The sequence below is a fragment of the Talpa europaea genome (genome assembly GCF_964194135.1).
Source record: "Talpa europaea genome assembly, chromosome: 12".
NCBI classification, from domain to species: Eukaryota; Metazoa; Chordata; class Mammalia; order Eulipotyphla; family Talpidae; genus Talpa; species Talpa europaea.
The window spans coordinates 96,860,979-96,875,694 of NC_140079.1; the positions used below are offsets into that span (position 1 = coordinate 96,860,979).

The 14,716-nt window shown below is 55.7% G+C and overlaps 1 protein-coding gene and 1 pseudogene across 2 annotated transcripts in view; one reads left to right on the plus strand and one right to left on the minus strand.

The window, feature by feature from the left end:
* Nucleotides 1-6,792: 6,792 nt before the first annotated feature.
* The window catches only part of CIITA (class II major histocompatibility complex transactivator), a gene marked incomplete at both ends in the record, with an annotated part of 43,714 nt that continues 35,790 nt past the window's right edge, over nucleotides 6,793-14,716 (minus strand). Inside the window, 6 exons of the mRNA XM_084248795.1 lie at nucleotides 6,793-6,868; nucleotides 7,594-7,677; nucleotides 7,833-7,916; nucleotides 9,751-9,837; nucleotides 11,105-11,197; nucleotides 11,462-11,542. Coding sequence (XP_084104921.1) covers nucleotides 6,793-6,868; nucleotides 7,594-7,677; nucleotides 7,833-7,916; nucleotides 9,751-9,837; nucleotides 11,105-11,197; nucleotides 11,462-11,542 — 505 coding nt within the window. The remainder of the gene's footprint in view (nucleotides 6,869-7,593; nucleotides 7,678-7,832; nucleotides 7,917-9,750; nucleotides 9,838-11,104; nucleotides 11,198-11,461; nucleotides 11,543-14,716) is intronic.
* Nucleotides 12,273-13,636, plus strand: LOC311180584 (carbonic anhydrase-related protein 11-like; annotated as a pseudogene). The gene is made up of 2 exons: nucleotides 12,273-12,297; nucleotides 12,458-13,636. The product of its transcript is annotated as a carbonic anhydrase-related protein 11-like (transcript).

Sequence of the window (14,716 nt, forward strand, 5' to 3'; positions counted from 1 at the left end):
CCGGAGGGCTCCTGGGGGAAGGGAAGTCATAGAAGTGGACTCTTAGAGGGAGGGGAACCCGTGAACTCCTTGCTAGGGGCGAGCTGTCAGATGCTCTGGCTGCTGCCCTGCATCCCCTCTCACCTGCCAAGTCCGTGGGGAGGCTGCTTGGGGCCGGAGGACGGGAGCGCTTGTTGGTGCCACCCGTGGGAGCCAGGAAGTTCTCTGAGCAGTGGGTGGACATGCTCGCCTGGCCTCTAGGAGGTGAATCTGGCAGAGGGTGCAAGAAGCTTAACTGGTTCAGCCATGCTCTGTCTTCCCACCGCCTGCCTGCTAGTCCCTCCCCCAGCCCAACCAAACTCCCCGGGAATCCAAGACCTGCTGTGCCCGCCCCCACCTGGAGCGGCCTTCCTTCCTGCATAGGCTTCTCCAGGCTCCCTAGCGCCAGGTATGTTCCTTTGAGCTGAAATCCTCCCTAGATTTTGTACCAGGAGGCAGGGGCTGTACCTGGCACACAGGCACACACAGGTGGTGTTTCAGATCTCCAGTGGGACAATGCCCTGGAGAACTGAGCACCCTCAGACAAGTTATTCACCCTCTCTGAACCTTGGTTTCTTCATCTGTGAAATGGAATCATAATGATGTGTAACACCTGGGTGGTTAGGTGGTTGAGGAAGTGACCTGGGTAGTGTTCCATCCCAGGAGCAACTCTCCACGGAGCAGAGCCTGGGATGAAGATTCAAGTGCAGGTGGTTCACGTGGGAGGTGTTCCCCGCAACAACATGTGGGGAGTCGGGTGGTAAGGCAGGGAAGGGGTGTGTCCTGGAGCTAATCACCACTGCAGCCTGGGCTCAGGCCTGCTCAGAATCCCTGGGGGCCGGTGTAGATGGAGAATAGACTACAGGGCAAGGGAACTGGGGTCTTGATCTACCCCCTTTCTGGCTGGCACAGGGGCTGGGGGGGTACGCACATGGCGTGATCTGAGCTCTGCCTGCATCTGCAGCTGGGCGCCAGGCAGCCTCAGGAAGCAGATAAGGGCTTTGGGCAAAGAGGCAGGGGACAGGGTGAGGCATGTGGTAAAAGTGCAGGAAGTGGCAGCTGCCCACTTGTGACCATTCCCAGGGTGGTCAGTAGTCCAGCGCCAGCTCAGCCTGCCACGGATGTGCCTCTAAGCAGGTCATTTGGCTTCTTTGGACCTCGGTTTCTTGGCCTGTAAAATGGAGAGATGCTTGGGTTTATGTGGAAGTAGCTGCTGCCCCTTTTGTGACCCTTGGAATAGGATGAGGGGGCATTTTGACTTGTCACAGTGACTGGCACTTAGTGGACAGGGACCAAAGATGCTGCCAGGCCCAGAAGAGTCCCCCACCTCAGAGACTTGTCCTGCCCCAAATGTCAGGCCACTGATGAACACTACCTGCTGTGTGCTTCTCCTGTTTTATTTGACGCCCGATGACATTTGCAGAAGGAATTGTCTGAGCTGACAGAGGTGAAACCCAGAACTGGGGCAGGACGAGGTGGGCTGTGAGGACAGTGGACATGGGGATGTGAGGCGCTGCGCCACCTGGCTCTGGCTGGGCACAGGGAGAAGGGAATGGGAAGTGAGGCCCGCCGGGGCCGGGCAGTGGGCACGAGGCCGGTCCTGTCAGGTAAGCCGAGTGGGGCCGCTGAGCAGCGTGGCGGTGGCCACAGTTCCCTATAGGCTGCCGGGCATTTTCTGCAGGTCTGAGGTGCCCAGCTGTGCCCAGCCCTGTCCCGCCACCCAGTTTGCTCAGCTGCCCGGGGGCTCAAGTTAGCCAGCAGACAAGGTGACCCCTGGTGGGCTCTCCTGCCTCAAGCACCGGGACCTCCATAAGGCCCTGCCTCGCCCTGGGAAGTTGCAGTGGTTCTCCAGGCCAGGGGCCCTAGAAATTGGGCAAATTCATTAAAAAGGATTTTTAATAAAAAATGCATAGGAAAACACCACCAGCCTGATACTGGGGCTTCTGTGGGTTCCCCAAATGCAAGAGATGGAAGGAGACTTCCCTGCTCTGCCCAAGACTCCTGGAGGCCTGGGGGATGGGGCCTCTACCTAGGGGGTGGGGGGCAGCCCAGTGCTTCCCTGCTGGTAACATCCCTTCTCCTCTGTTAGGCCAGCGCTCCTCGAAAGCTTCGTGCCAACAGAAAAGTTTCTGTCCGGACCTGAGTGCCGAGGTCAGACAGGCTTCTGCCCCTGCCAGGGAGTCCGAAGACCTCACCTGCCTGCAGCGTCACCCAAATGGCTTTGCTCATGACCTTGGCAGTGGCATTGGATGTTTACAGGACCCAGCCAGAGTTTGCCTCCCTGCTCTGCACCCCCGACCGCACCTGCTTCCTCCACTTCACCTTTGGAGAGGGCACTTCAAACCGAGGACACACATGCAGAAGTCACTCCCAGCTCTGTCTGCTGCCAGGGGAGCTTAGGCCTGGCCGGGTTTTGGCCCAAGGCTGGTCTCAGATGCCACCCGGTGTGTCAGGGAGTGACTCAGGAGGAAAAGCAGCTGAGGAACGTGCCGGGGGCGAGAGGAGGGTTTTGATGCCTGCATTTCAAGCTGCTGCTCTTCATCAAGTTGCCAGAACTGATCCATCACGTTCAGGAAGCACCAAAGTGCTCCCCTGCCAGAAGAACTTTTTGAAAAATGTGAGTGGTGTGAATACTTGATTTCAACAACCTATAAAAGCAATACTTAGGAGGCTGACTTCTCTTTCAATTAAAGCGTATGCAACTCCAACTGCTGGAGCCTGGCCTTTTTTTTTATTTTGAGGTTCAGTAAAGGTGTGTCTTTAAGCCGAACCCCTTGGCTGACAAAGGCAGAGAGACAGGGCTGCCCCAGCTGGGATCCAGCGGGGTCTGGAGAGTCTCCCCAAGCTGGGCTGGTGTGCATGTCCCGGATTAGCCTCTTCCTGGTGCCTGCTGGCCTGACGAGCCAGGGCCAGCCTTGGGGTGTGGTGGCCAGGCCTGGAGGGCCTGAATCACAGAGAAGGCAGGGTGTGGTATCCCCTGTGCTGGGCACGTGGTGGTCCTTCACAACAGGTGAGGGCAATGAGGGGAGGAACAAATGAGCAAAATTGTGTCCACTTGTGGTTTTGTGGGAAAAAAAAAAGGCAGTAAATTCTCTGCAGTTTGCAGTCATTTGATGTCTCAAAGCCCCTGCACTCACAGCGAAGACTTGACTCCAGCCTCCAGGCAAGGAGCAGGCGCGGGAATACACAGGAGGAAGGTCCCTACCACTTGTGTCCCGGTGTTCTAGAAAGGGGGTGCTGAAAAAGGTGAACAGAAGACATTCAAGAGGCCCAAGGAAAAAAGGTGGGCATGAGAAGGGAGACATTGCTGTGGGACAGGTCAGAGGGGAAATTGCGTGGACTTGAAATCCACTGAATGTGACATCTGGCTGTCAACACACACCGTGACTCGGGGCACCAGGAGCCCAGACTCCTCTGAGCTTCACTTCTCCTGCAAGCAACACCTGGGCTGGGGGCTATTCCAGCACATGTCTGCCCCCAGAGAGACCCTTGAAATAAGTTGAATTTGCATCTTGAGAGACCATTTAAAGGGGTGTGGCCTTGGGCAAGTCACCTCTGAAGTGGGGACAGTAATTTACCCACTGGCTATGATGGCTGTGCTCCTGGCAGCGGTGCCCTCTGGGCTGACATGGCTGCACTAGGACTCAGCCTGGCGAGCAGGGCCCAGGCTAGATTGCATTTTCCAGCCCCCCCACCCGCCTTGTTCACGTGTCTTTGTGCAGTGCATACACTGCCCAACCTCCCTGCCAGCCCTGTAGAGAGGTTGTCACATTTACTAAAACACAAGGTTGGCCCACACATCTCAGCAACCACTGTGTACTCCAAACCTATTTGTGGAATGAATAAAGCAAAGTTGTGAGGATTATTCATTCATGCCACAGGCATTTATTGAGCACTTATGATGTGCAAGAGAGCACAGCAGTGAACACAGCAGATAAGTTCCTCGCTCTCCTGGGCACCACTCCCTAGAGCACAGACACACAAAAAATAAGTGTGAAAAGGATAAACTGTGACAGGGTTGGAGAGAGGGGGCATGTGGGGTGTCTGTGTTTCATAGGGTGGTCTGGTGGACCTCCCAAGGAGCTGTCATAAAGGACAGGAAGTTGGCCATTTGGATACCTGGGAAGAACATTCCAGGCAGAGACACAGTCAACATGACAAGGAATGCTAAGATATTAAGCCCATGCAGGTACCTCTTCTCGGGGTGTTATCTCATTGGCCCTCCACATAACCCCATGAAGAGGGCACTGTGATTTTGCCCATTTTATATCTGGGGAGACTAAGGCACAGAGAAGTCATTGACACAGTAAGTGGTGAGCCGGCGTGGAACCAGGTGGCCCAGCTCTTGAGTCTGTGCCACTGACCCCAGGGGGTCCCCCTTGGGCAGGAGGGGCTGAGCACTGAGTCCACAGTGACAATCCTGCAAATCCTTACGGAGCATGTCCTATGTCCGTGCACTAGGGGAGGCACTTCACAGGCATCAGCTCACTGATAAGGGGCAACTGTCATCACAGCCATCACTAGGAAGATCATAGCCTCTCCTGGCATCTGACCTCATTTTGTCATCTCTATACAGACACAGCAGTGGGTGCCCTTGTGCCAGCCCCACCGGGCTGATGGCACAGTAGATGTCTGCTTCAGAGGCTGGCTGACCTGGTGTTCACCCCATGGGCTCCACAAACACATAAATGCAGGACACCCTGAGGACAATTCCCCAGCCATTTAAAACCCAGTCACAGCACCCAATGCCCTCGGCAGCTAGGACAAGGCAGAAGGCACCCCCTTTCTTCAAGGTCTGCCAGCAGGCTGCTGGTCTGGACCCCTGACACTCTGGACCCCCAACTCCCATTTGCTGGAAAGAGGAGAACTTGGGGCTGACATCGGGGCTGGCTCCCTTGAGCTGCACAGACGGCTCCTGCTGGCCCCAGGAGAAAGTGAAGTTGTCCCAGATCAGGGCTTCCAAGTTGTAGGCCAGGCCCAGTGTAAAGCAGCAGCCGAGCTGGCAGCTGCGTAGACAGCAATGCCGCCAAGGCCCTAAAGGCCGCCAAGGCCAAGGCGGCTGCCAGCTCTGAGACTCGGCTGCAGAGGAAACAGCCCCACATGAGACCTCCAGGGCCTCAATCTTGCTGATCCCCAAATAATGAATTTTCTACTGAGGAAACCATGCAGAAAATCCTTTCCAAAAAGGCAGGGCTTGTGTGTGTGTGTGTGCATGTGCGTGTGTGCCCGTGTAGATGTGGTGGGAGGTAGAGGGCTGTCAAACTAGCCAAGGAAGATGGCAGAAATAATGCTGTGTGACTTCTGAGGCTGTGTTGTAACAAACATACAACATCTCTCTCCCTCTCTTTGATCACTTTAAACCTGGCCGGCCGCCATGCTGTGACGAAGCCCCAGCCAGCCCGCTGGAGAGGCCCCTCTGACGATTCCTTCCTCATTCCTTCCTTCAAGGAACCAGGCCAGCACCCTGGGGGCATCGGCAGGGACGCGCGGGGCGGAGGCGCGCTTCCCCACTCAGCGCCAGGCGCACGTGTGCTGGATGAAGCCACTCCGTTTGGTGGGGAGGTTTTGTGATGCATCAGATGACCAGAACGGCAGGGTCCTCCGAAATGGCAATCATGGTAAAAACTCAAACACGGGTCTGCCCTTGAGATGAAGTGAGCCTTCATGGCGTAGTGAGAAAGGACACAGGAGGGGGGCCCGGGGCAGACGAGATGCCACCCCATTCCTTTAGTGTGCGTCAGCAGTTTTCTGGCCAAGGTCCAGTGTCGGCCAGGCCCAGCTTTGGCCTTGCAGACCAAGTCATTGCAAAACAGTGAGTCCCGCAGACAGAGCAGCCTGTCTCTGCCTGGAAAATGAGCAGGCCTGGGGTGCTCTCTGGTATCTCAGGATGTTGGCACGTCCAGCAGGGAGGGCAGTATGTGGGGGTGTCTCCCCAGGCTGGCAGGTGCCTGGGCTGGGAGCAGCTGGCATCTCCAGCCCCCGCTGGAGTGTCCCACAGGAAGCACCTCAGGGTGCTGGGTACACCGGGTACCTGCCCATCCCCAGGGCCAGCCGCCATCTCGGCCCCACAGGAGCCTGGGACAGGCCTGGGTCTGTCCGTGCAGCAGGCTGAGGACCTTTTCACCGCCAGGCAGAGGTTCAGCCTGAGGCAGCAGGACTGGGTGTCAGGACACCAGGGTCGCTGGATATGGCCCGAGAAGAGTTGTGTCCACAAATAACCTGCTCAAGGTCCAGCGTGGTCAGTGTCCTCCGAGAACATGCTGTGGGTAGTCAGGAAAGGAGGCAGGTCAGGAAATTTTCTTGGGTGGGGGGGCAGGTAGCTTGATATATGGAGATGTTGTCCAGCTCAGGGAGTGTGGGAACACAGATGGGGCAGAGGGTTTGGGGAGTGACGTTCAGGGTCTTGGGGAGCATGGTCCCATGAGGACCAGCCAGGACATCAAACCCCCAAGACGTTAAGACAGTAGCAGAGATGGCTGGGAAGTTCCTGAAGGAAGGGCTTCCCAAAACTGAGGGTTGGGGTGGGCCGCAGACCCCACCCTGTCTTTCCCCTGGTCTCTAAGCCCGAGTACAGCAAGGACCCTCAGGGCCTACCTCAGTGTGGAGACAGCGGGAGACCCCAGATAGTGATTGCTCTGGGTTGGCCCCCAGATCCCACCTGCTGCCCTCACCCACTTTTTATGGAGTCCGCCTTCACTGGGACATGAACCCCAGAGGTCCCTGCAGTTCTTTCCTCCCGAGCCCCCCAGCTACCTTGTCCTGGCACAGCTGGGATCATCGCAGGCTTATCCGTGAGTCCTGCTGCTGCAGGTGCTCCTGTACCCCAAACGGGATGGTGGGCGTCCACATCCTGCGGTGAGGGCAGGGGACACAGGCCGGGTCAGAGGACATAGTGCCTGGAGGCCTGACCACAGCTGCCCCCAAATTCCTCCTCCTACCCAGCCTAGAACCTGAGGACTTCCCACTGGCAGGACCAGACCAGAGTGGGGCTGTGGGGATACCAGAAGCCAAGAAAACCAAGACTCCTCTCTTTAGACCTGGTTCTGCTGATGACTTTTGCTGTGTGACCTCAAAAGAGTCAGCTAACCTCTCTGTGCCTCCTCATCCATAAAATGGAAGCTCAAAGATCCACCCTAACCCTCTTAGAAGACACGAGAGATTCTGTAGATGAAAGTGCTTTGAAGAATATGATGTCCTGGTGCTGGACATCAGACAGGAAGGTGATGCAATAAATAAGCCTGAAACATGAAATCACCAGCTTTGAAGGTCAAAAATGGTTGCCTGCAAGTGGTTTCAGATCACTCAACCTCCACTGAGTTTGTCATGCACCAGACACTGTCCTAAGTGCTTTATACATCTTGCCTGATTGAAATCTCACAAAACTGCTTGGGGGCAAATGTTGTCATCCCATTTTACAGACTAAGAACCCGAGGTCAGATAGTATCACACCAGCTTATCTGAGGTGGCACATTGGCGAAGGGCAGAGCAGAATTTTAACCCAGGGCTCACACACTGAACCCCACACCTGGAGGGCTGGGGCCTCCCCCGCCAACCCCAGTCGTGGGAGAGACTTACGCCAGCGTCTCCACCTGAGGACACTTTTTCAGGCTGGCGGCGAGCTGCTGGGCCCCCACAGCGGTGAACTTGTTATACTGGACACTGGAGAGAGAAACCAGTCCTCAGACTGTCCAGCCCCAGCCCGAGGCTGCCCGCACGCTCTTGACGACAAGCAAAGCCCCACCCTTCCCTGCTGCCAGCAGACCCCTGGTGCCCCAAGCCTGGGACTGCCGCCTGCTGCCCTGGCCGCCACTCACTCTAGCACCCGGAGGGTCACCATGTCTGGAAGTACTTGGGCCAGGCTCTCGGCGCCCGCATCGCAGATGCTGTTGTTGTACAAGCTGCCAAAACAGAGATCAGAGAGTTCCCAAGTTCAAATCCCAGCCCTGTGGCTGGCTGCCTGTGTGACCTCTGGCAAGTCCCTCAGCTCTGAGTCAGTCGGCTGCTCCATGAAATGGGCACCATCGAGTCATTGTGGGGAGGAAGGAGTTACTTCATGCTCATAAATATCCCCCGTGGAATGAACTCGTGTCAGCTAGAGCTGTCATTACCTCCTGGGGAGTGGGAGGGTTAGTTACTGCAGAGGGTGTGACCAGCACTGCAGCTGGGAGAGAAGAACCCGGAGTCACAGGCCCGCGGGGTCTCTGCGGGGTATTCACAGCCACCGCCAGCAGCGTCGTAAACAGCACGCTGGGCCGCGGGTGCTGGCTTGGGCTGTACGCTCACCCGCCAGCGTCCTTTTAACAAGCCAGGTGCTGCCACGGTTTTAATTTCAGGGCCATGACGCTGCCTCAGGGCTACGCTGAGGGCGCATGTACAACAGCAGGTCCACGCTGCAGCAAAATGGATTCAGGCCAAACTCTAGGATCCCTGATGTCACTGGCCAGCTGGTGCCGGGACAGGAGCCAGGTGGGGGCTTTGCGATCTGTTCCCAGGGTGGCTCTCAGAACCCAGGGGGTCCTCTCTCCCCCACCAGCAGGCGATCTTCCCATATTTCATTGAGGCTAAGATGGCCATGTTTACATTTGAGTATCGCTGAGCTCAGGGCACATGTGACAGTCAGTGGGCTGTCACGGTGTAATTGGTGTTTCTTCCTCTTGATGCTGTTTCGCAATGACTAGCATCCTAGATTCCACAAGGTGTGAGGTTTCTTAATAAGTGGATCAGATCAAGTGTCACATCCATATGCTCACCTGCTTCTCCATTCATGATGAAAAAACCCCCAAAGCCCTTTCCTGGCCCCGAAGGCCCCCTGCATGCCTGCTCCAGCCTTCCTGATCCTTTGCTGCTATCCCTCAGACACTGCGGGCAGCCACAGCGGCCCTCAAGCAACTGAGCTGGTCACAGTGCTTCTAGCTCCTAGTAAGGTGCCTGCCCATGGCTGGTGTTAGAGACTATTTGATGGCCTGCACACGTGCAGGGAGTGCTGACCACATCGTATATGTTGCACAGGACACAACCCACACAGCTGCGCACAGTGACCACAGCTGGGAAGATGAAGAAATGGGTACCTCATTAACTAGAGGAACTAAATGCCATCTCCCCTGAGAATGAGACTTGGGCTGGTGAGCAGAGCTAAGGAGAGAGGAGGAGGTTTCTGCCAGCCTGGTGAAAGAGGAACTTGTGGTGTTGAGCCACCGGGGCTCTGGTCCAAGCTCTGGTTTCCATCTTCTGACCCTGGAAGCCCAGGACTGACTGGAAGCGAAGCGAGAAGTGCTAGGCCAAGGCTCACCGGAAGGTGGCAGTGTAGGCACTGACTGGTGCGAGTGACCAGCCAGACTAGGCTCCAGTTTAGAAATCGCCCCCAGACTCCAGAACAGGGGTGAGCCTTGGGGAGCTGGGGCGGGGGAGAACCAATATTTACTACACCCCAGAGCCAAGGACAAGCGCTTTCGATGGGCCATCGGGATGGCACCCATTTCCCAGAGGAGGGAAGGACTCAGGATGAGAGAGACTCTTTCACCAGACCCTGCGGTCAGTCCTCTTGCTTGGGTGGTGGCACTGCCCACTCCAGGGGGCTGGGCTCATATTGCATATCAGGTCCATGCCCCCCTTCGCCCCTGGAGAGGTGAGGCACAGACACAGAATGGCCTGCAGTGACTGCTACGGGCCCCAGGGCGCTCTCTGCCCTCCCCAGCCTGCCTGCTGACCCTGACCAGGAGGGAGGGCACTCACCTCAGCCTGAGGAGGGAGGCGGCCAGTGAGGGCAGGGCCTCGGCGAGCTTGCAGGCGCCAACGTCCGTGATGCTGTTCTGGGACAGGCTGCAGGGTCACAGGGAGAGGAGGGCTCGACCAGATTACACCCCCTTCCTTCCCCATCAGCACCCACCCTTTCCTCCTCCCTGCACTCCTGCAGAGCTGAGACAGCTCACACCCTCTCCAGGCATCAAACACGTGCCAGTGGCCCCAGTGAGAGCTGTGGGTGACAGGTGGCGAGAGGCAGACCCGCTGACCCATATGCACAGGACACGTGACACCTCTGGCCATGGGGCTGATGCCTGAGGGTGCAGACAGAGTCACTCTCCCACCACCTGGTGAATGTTCTAGGAGCATTCTCTTTCTCCTCTGAGCCACTTGCAGCCTACCACTTAGCTAAGAGTCCGCGTTTTTTGTTAAATGGCTGTGAGCTCTGCGGGGGAAGAGGCCTGGTCTGTCCATCACTGTGTCCCTGTGCCTAGAGCAAAGCCAAGCACTGCTCTGGTGCTCAATAAATATTTCAATTTATTGATGTGCTCAATAAATATTTCAGTGAGGGCATTGGAGAAGGAGGGAGGAAATTGAGCTTATCACAGTGTTACCTAGAACTAGTAAATTAGTAAACTACTAGAGAAGACTCTGTGTCCTGCTGTCAATAGATCCCCAGGAGACCTCTGGTGAATTCTGTGGCTGTTCCCATCACGGCTATGAAGTGGAGTGTGGGTAGATTTTTGACACCCCCTGTGAATGACACCTCTGGGCTCAGTAAAAAAATTGCTCTTCTGCTCCCCAAGGCCTCCTTCCACCCCTGGATACACCAAAGGCAGACGCCCCCTCCCCAGCTCCTGAAAATAACCAAAATTTGCTACTTGGATAATAATTTTTGCCAATAAATCTTGATCTATTTCTCCCATTCACTCTCCCCCTCCCGCCCCCCTCAGCTAGTTTTGTCACTAAACTTTGTCTACTTTCACCACCGTAAACTTTACAGCTGGGGATCGCCTTGTTCCTTTAGCATGTCTCCCCCTGGTGGACACCTGATGTCAGGGGTTCTGTTTAAAACTGGGTCTCCAGGGCCTGGAATGCTGAGCCATAAATATTCACTGATTACACTAAAAAGTGGTGGGTTGAGTGGGTGATTAAAGAAAGAAATGTTTGAAGGACATGAATGAAGGTGAATGAAGGACTGGATGGATGGGTAAATTTGTTGACGGGATGGGTGACTGAATGGGTGAAAGAGTAAGTGGATAGTGAGCGGGCAAGTATAATGAAGGGCCGCTGGACCTCAAGGACCAAGGCCAGCAGCAAGGGCGAGCCCAGCCCACCCACTTACTTGAGTGTCTCCAGGGCCTTCAGCTGCGGGAAGGTGGCTGCGAGCAGGGCGACACCCTCGTCCCCGATCTTGTTCTCACTCAGCGAGTCCAGGCTGTGGGTGGAACCAAACGGAAGTCGCCAGTTAGCACCACAGAGGCCACCTGTCCCCCTCCCACCCCTACCCTCCTGCTGCACGGGGGAGGGGTGCCCACTGGCCAGCCAGGGGACAAGGCTGGAAACCCCAAAGGACCTGAATTGTTTCCGTTTTGTTTCTTTGGAGCCCCGTGAATTTGGGCAACTTCCTGACCCACTTGGAACATCGATCATGTGGTGTCAGAACCTGAGACGGAGGGAGGGTTCCAGGGGCTATACTCACTCCAGATGCTGAAGGGCAGAAAAGGCCTCAAGTATCCGCACCAGCTTGGGGAAAGCCTGGGGGCCCAAGATGGGGCCCAGCCTAGGAGGCAAAAAGCAGGAGTGAGACCCCAAATAGACAAGGACCTCAATTTTGGTCCTGGGGTAGGCTGGAGACAGGGCACAGTCCATGTCTCCCCACTTCTTTCCTTTCTCCAGCCCCCCAGTCGGACCCCCATCCCTTCTATTCTGGGGAGAGTTGACAAAAGCCCCTAAATAACCAGCTGGGCTGCCAGCTGGGTTCCCAGCTGAAGGAGCTAGTCTTCACACCTGCTGACGGCTTCCTCCACCTTCTCCTGCCCCGGTCTTGAAAAGCGGCTCCCAAGTGTGGGTCCCAGGAGAGACAGGTCACTATTTCCTTGCACAGCAGTGACATGTGGCCCAGCCTTGAGACTGATGTGCCCGGCACAGGCCTGGCCCTGCACTCAGATCTCATTTAACCCACTCCATGGCACTGAGCTAAGGGTGCTTCATGTTTTCCTTTACAGAGGTGAAACTGGGGCACAGAGCCGTTAACAAACTGACACAAGGTCGCACAGCCTGGACTGACATTTAGACCAGACTTTGAGGGAAGGAGAAAGACAAGGGAAGTCTGTTTTGCTTTGTTTAAAAACTATAGTTAAAAATCCTCACTGTGAACAACTGCCTTTGCTTTGGAATGATGCCCTATGGCCCTTTTTTTATTTTAAAATGTTCATTTGTCAGTAACGTTTTGGTGCCAGCTGTGGTTACTTTTGCTTGTTTGAATATACATACTTGATAAAACTTCAAAGATGGCAGCTGCTCCCAGCTTCCAGAGTATTGAGGGAACAGGGGCTCCCTGGGGAGGAGAGCAAGGCTGGCCGTCCTAGAGGGACAGGGTCCCACCAAGAGGGGAGAGAGGAGCTGAGGGGTGGTGACAAGGGGTGCAGGGCTTCAGGAAGGGATCTTTAGAGGCCCCCAGGGGATGGGGGTGCAGTTCATTTGAGTGTCGCGGGAGCGCTGGTCCTCTGGGCTGCAATGGGGGCGGCAGCTCACATTGGACCAGCACCTGACCCTGAGGACTGGTGGAGCTACAAGGATAATCTCCAGGAAAACTTTGTGCCAGGGCTGCCCTTCTGGGGCCTGGTGAATGCAGCCTGGAGTCTGTGTGCTGTGGGGAAGTGGCAGAGCCCCGTGGATGTAGAGCTGAAGAGGGTCCTTTATGACCCCTTTCTGCCCCCACTGAGGCTCAGCACTGGGGGAGAAAAGCTCCGGGGAACCCTGTACAACACTGGTCACCATGTCTCCTTCCTGCCTGCCTCCCAGCCTGTGGTCAATGTGTCTGGGGGTCCCCTCCTTTATAGCCACTGACTCAGTGAACTGCAGCTACTATTTGGAGCACGTGATGGGGCTGGCTCTGAGCACCAGATCAACCACCAGGGTTTCTCTGCTGAGGTGCAGCTCATCCATTTCAACCAAGAACTCTACGGGAACGTCAGCACCACTTCCCGGAGCCCCAGTGGCCTGGCTATTCTCGGCCTCTTTGTCAATGTCGCTGGCAGCTCAAACCCATTCCTCAGTCACCTCCTTAACCGTGACACCATCACCTGCATCTCTTATAAGAAAGATGCCTACTTTCTTCAAGACCTGAGCCTGGCGCTCCTGTTCCCCGAATCCTTTGGCTTCATCACCTATCAGGCTCTCTCAGCACCCCGCCCTGCTCAGAGACCGTCACCTGGATCCTCATTGACCAGGCCCTCACTATCACTTCCCTCCAGATGCACTCCCTGAGACTCCTGAGCCAGAATCCTCCATCCCAGATCTTCCAGAGTCTCAGCGGTAAAGGCCGGCCCCTGCAGCCCTTGGCTCACAGGGACTTGAGGGGCAACAGGGATCCCTGGCACCCCGAGAGGCACTGCCGAGGCCCCAACTACTGCCTGCATGTGAATGGTACCCCTCAAGGTCACTGAGACTCCCCATTGAGGACTGTGCCTGCTCTTCCCAAGCCTACCCACAGGGGAGGGGAGTCACCCCCAAAACAAAGCTATTAAAGGGACCGAATACTTAAAAAAAAAAAAAAAAAGATGGCAGCTGCACATCATCACTCAAATTCATTCCAGAACATTCTTGGGCTTTGAAACCCCACGTCTAGGCACCTCTGGCCTCAACAAAAGGTCCGCAGATGAAAGCCTGAAATCTGATTAGAATCTGGGCTCTGCCCCTTCACTGCTGTGGGGTCTTTGGGCAAACACCCTTCTCTCTGAGTCTCAGGCTCCCCGAATGTACTGTCTTATCGGGTTGCTGGAAGAATTAGGGAATTCACGCACTGAGTATCGGTCTAACGTGTGCCAGACCCACAGCCTGCCGCAGAGACAGGATGAACACACCAGACAAAACCCCTTGCCTTCATGGCGCCAATATTCCAGTGGGCAAGACAGATATGAAAGAAATCTATTAACATCCAGTGTAGGAGATAAGTTGTGATACGGAGGGATAGTTCAGGGGTGAGGGGCGGCATTCTACTTTTACAGCAGGAGGTCAAAAAACCCTCACTCGGTAAAAACCAGAAGGAAGTGAGGCCGTGGGCTGTGCGGATACCTGGGGAAAAGCATCGAGGTAGAAGGCTCAAAGGCCAGAGGCCAGATTGCGTCCAGCCAGATTGCAAACCAGACACGGTGGGGGGGTGGGGAGGGGCGGGGGGGGGGAGAGTTAGGAGGTGGGGGTGAAGAGATCAGCGGAGGCTGGGGCAGGGAGGGCCCTGTACCCCGGCAGCATGCTTATAGGGTATCAGAGGGCAGAGCAGCCCAGCCTGCAGGCCAATGGGGTCTGCGGGGTAGCTGACACAGTGGCTTCCTGGCACACAACCAAAATAGTCCTTTCTTTCCTTCCTTAGAACTTTCTTGGGGCTTCCAGCCTCCAGGTGGCTGGTCTGGTTCTGGGCTGTTCCGCCCTGTGGCTGCTGTTCCCCAGAGCATAGTTCCGACCTCTAACTAGGGGCTTTTTTAAGCTGAAAATAATTCAAAGCCAGAAGGGGTCTTTGGTGATTGTTTTCATATATTTCCCCTTTTCAGTAACACTTTTACCTCTGCACCAGTCTGATTCACTCTTCCCAAGAAATGCTTGGCTTCTACTAGGTTGTGGGGGCAGAAGGGGGTGCTGGGGGTATGATCAGAGGAACAGACAGCTTGTGGGTAACCAGCTGGGGCCTGGGGCAAGTGACTTAACCTCACTAGGCCTCAAGTTTCCTCATCTGCAA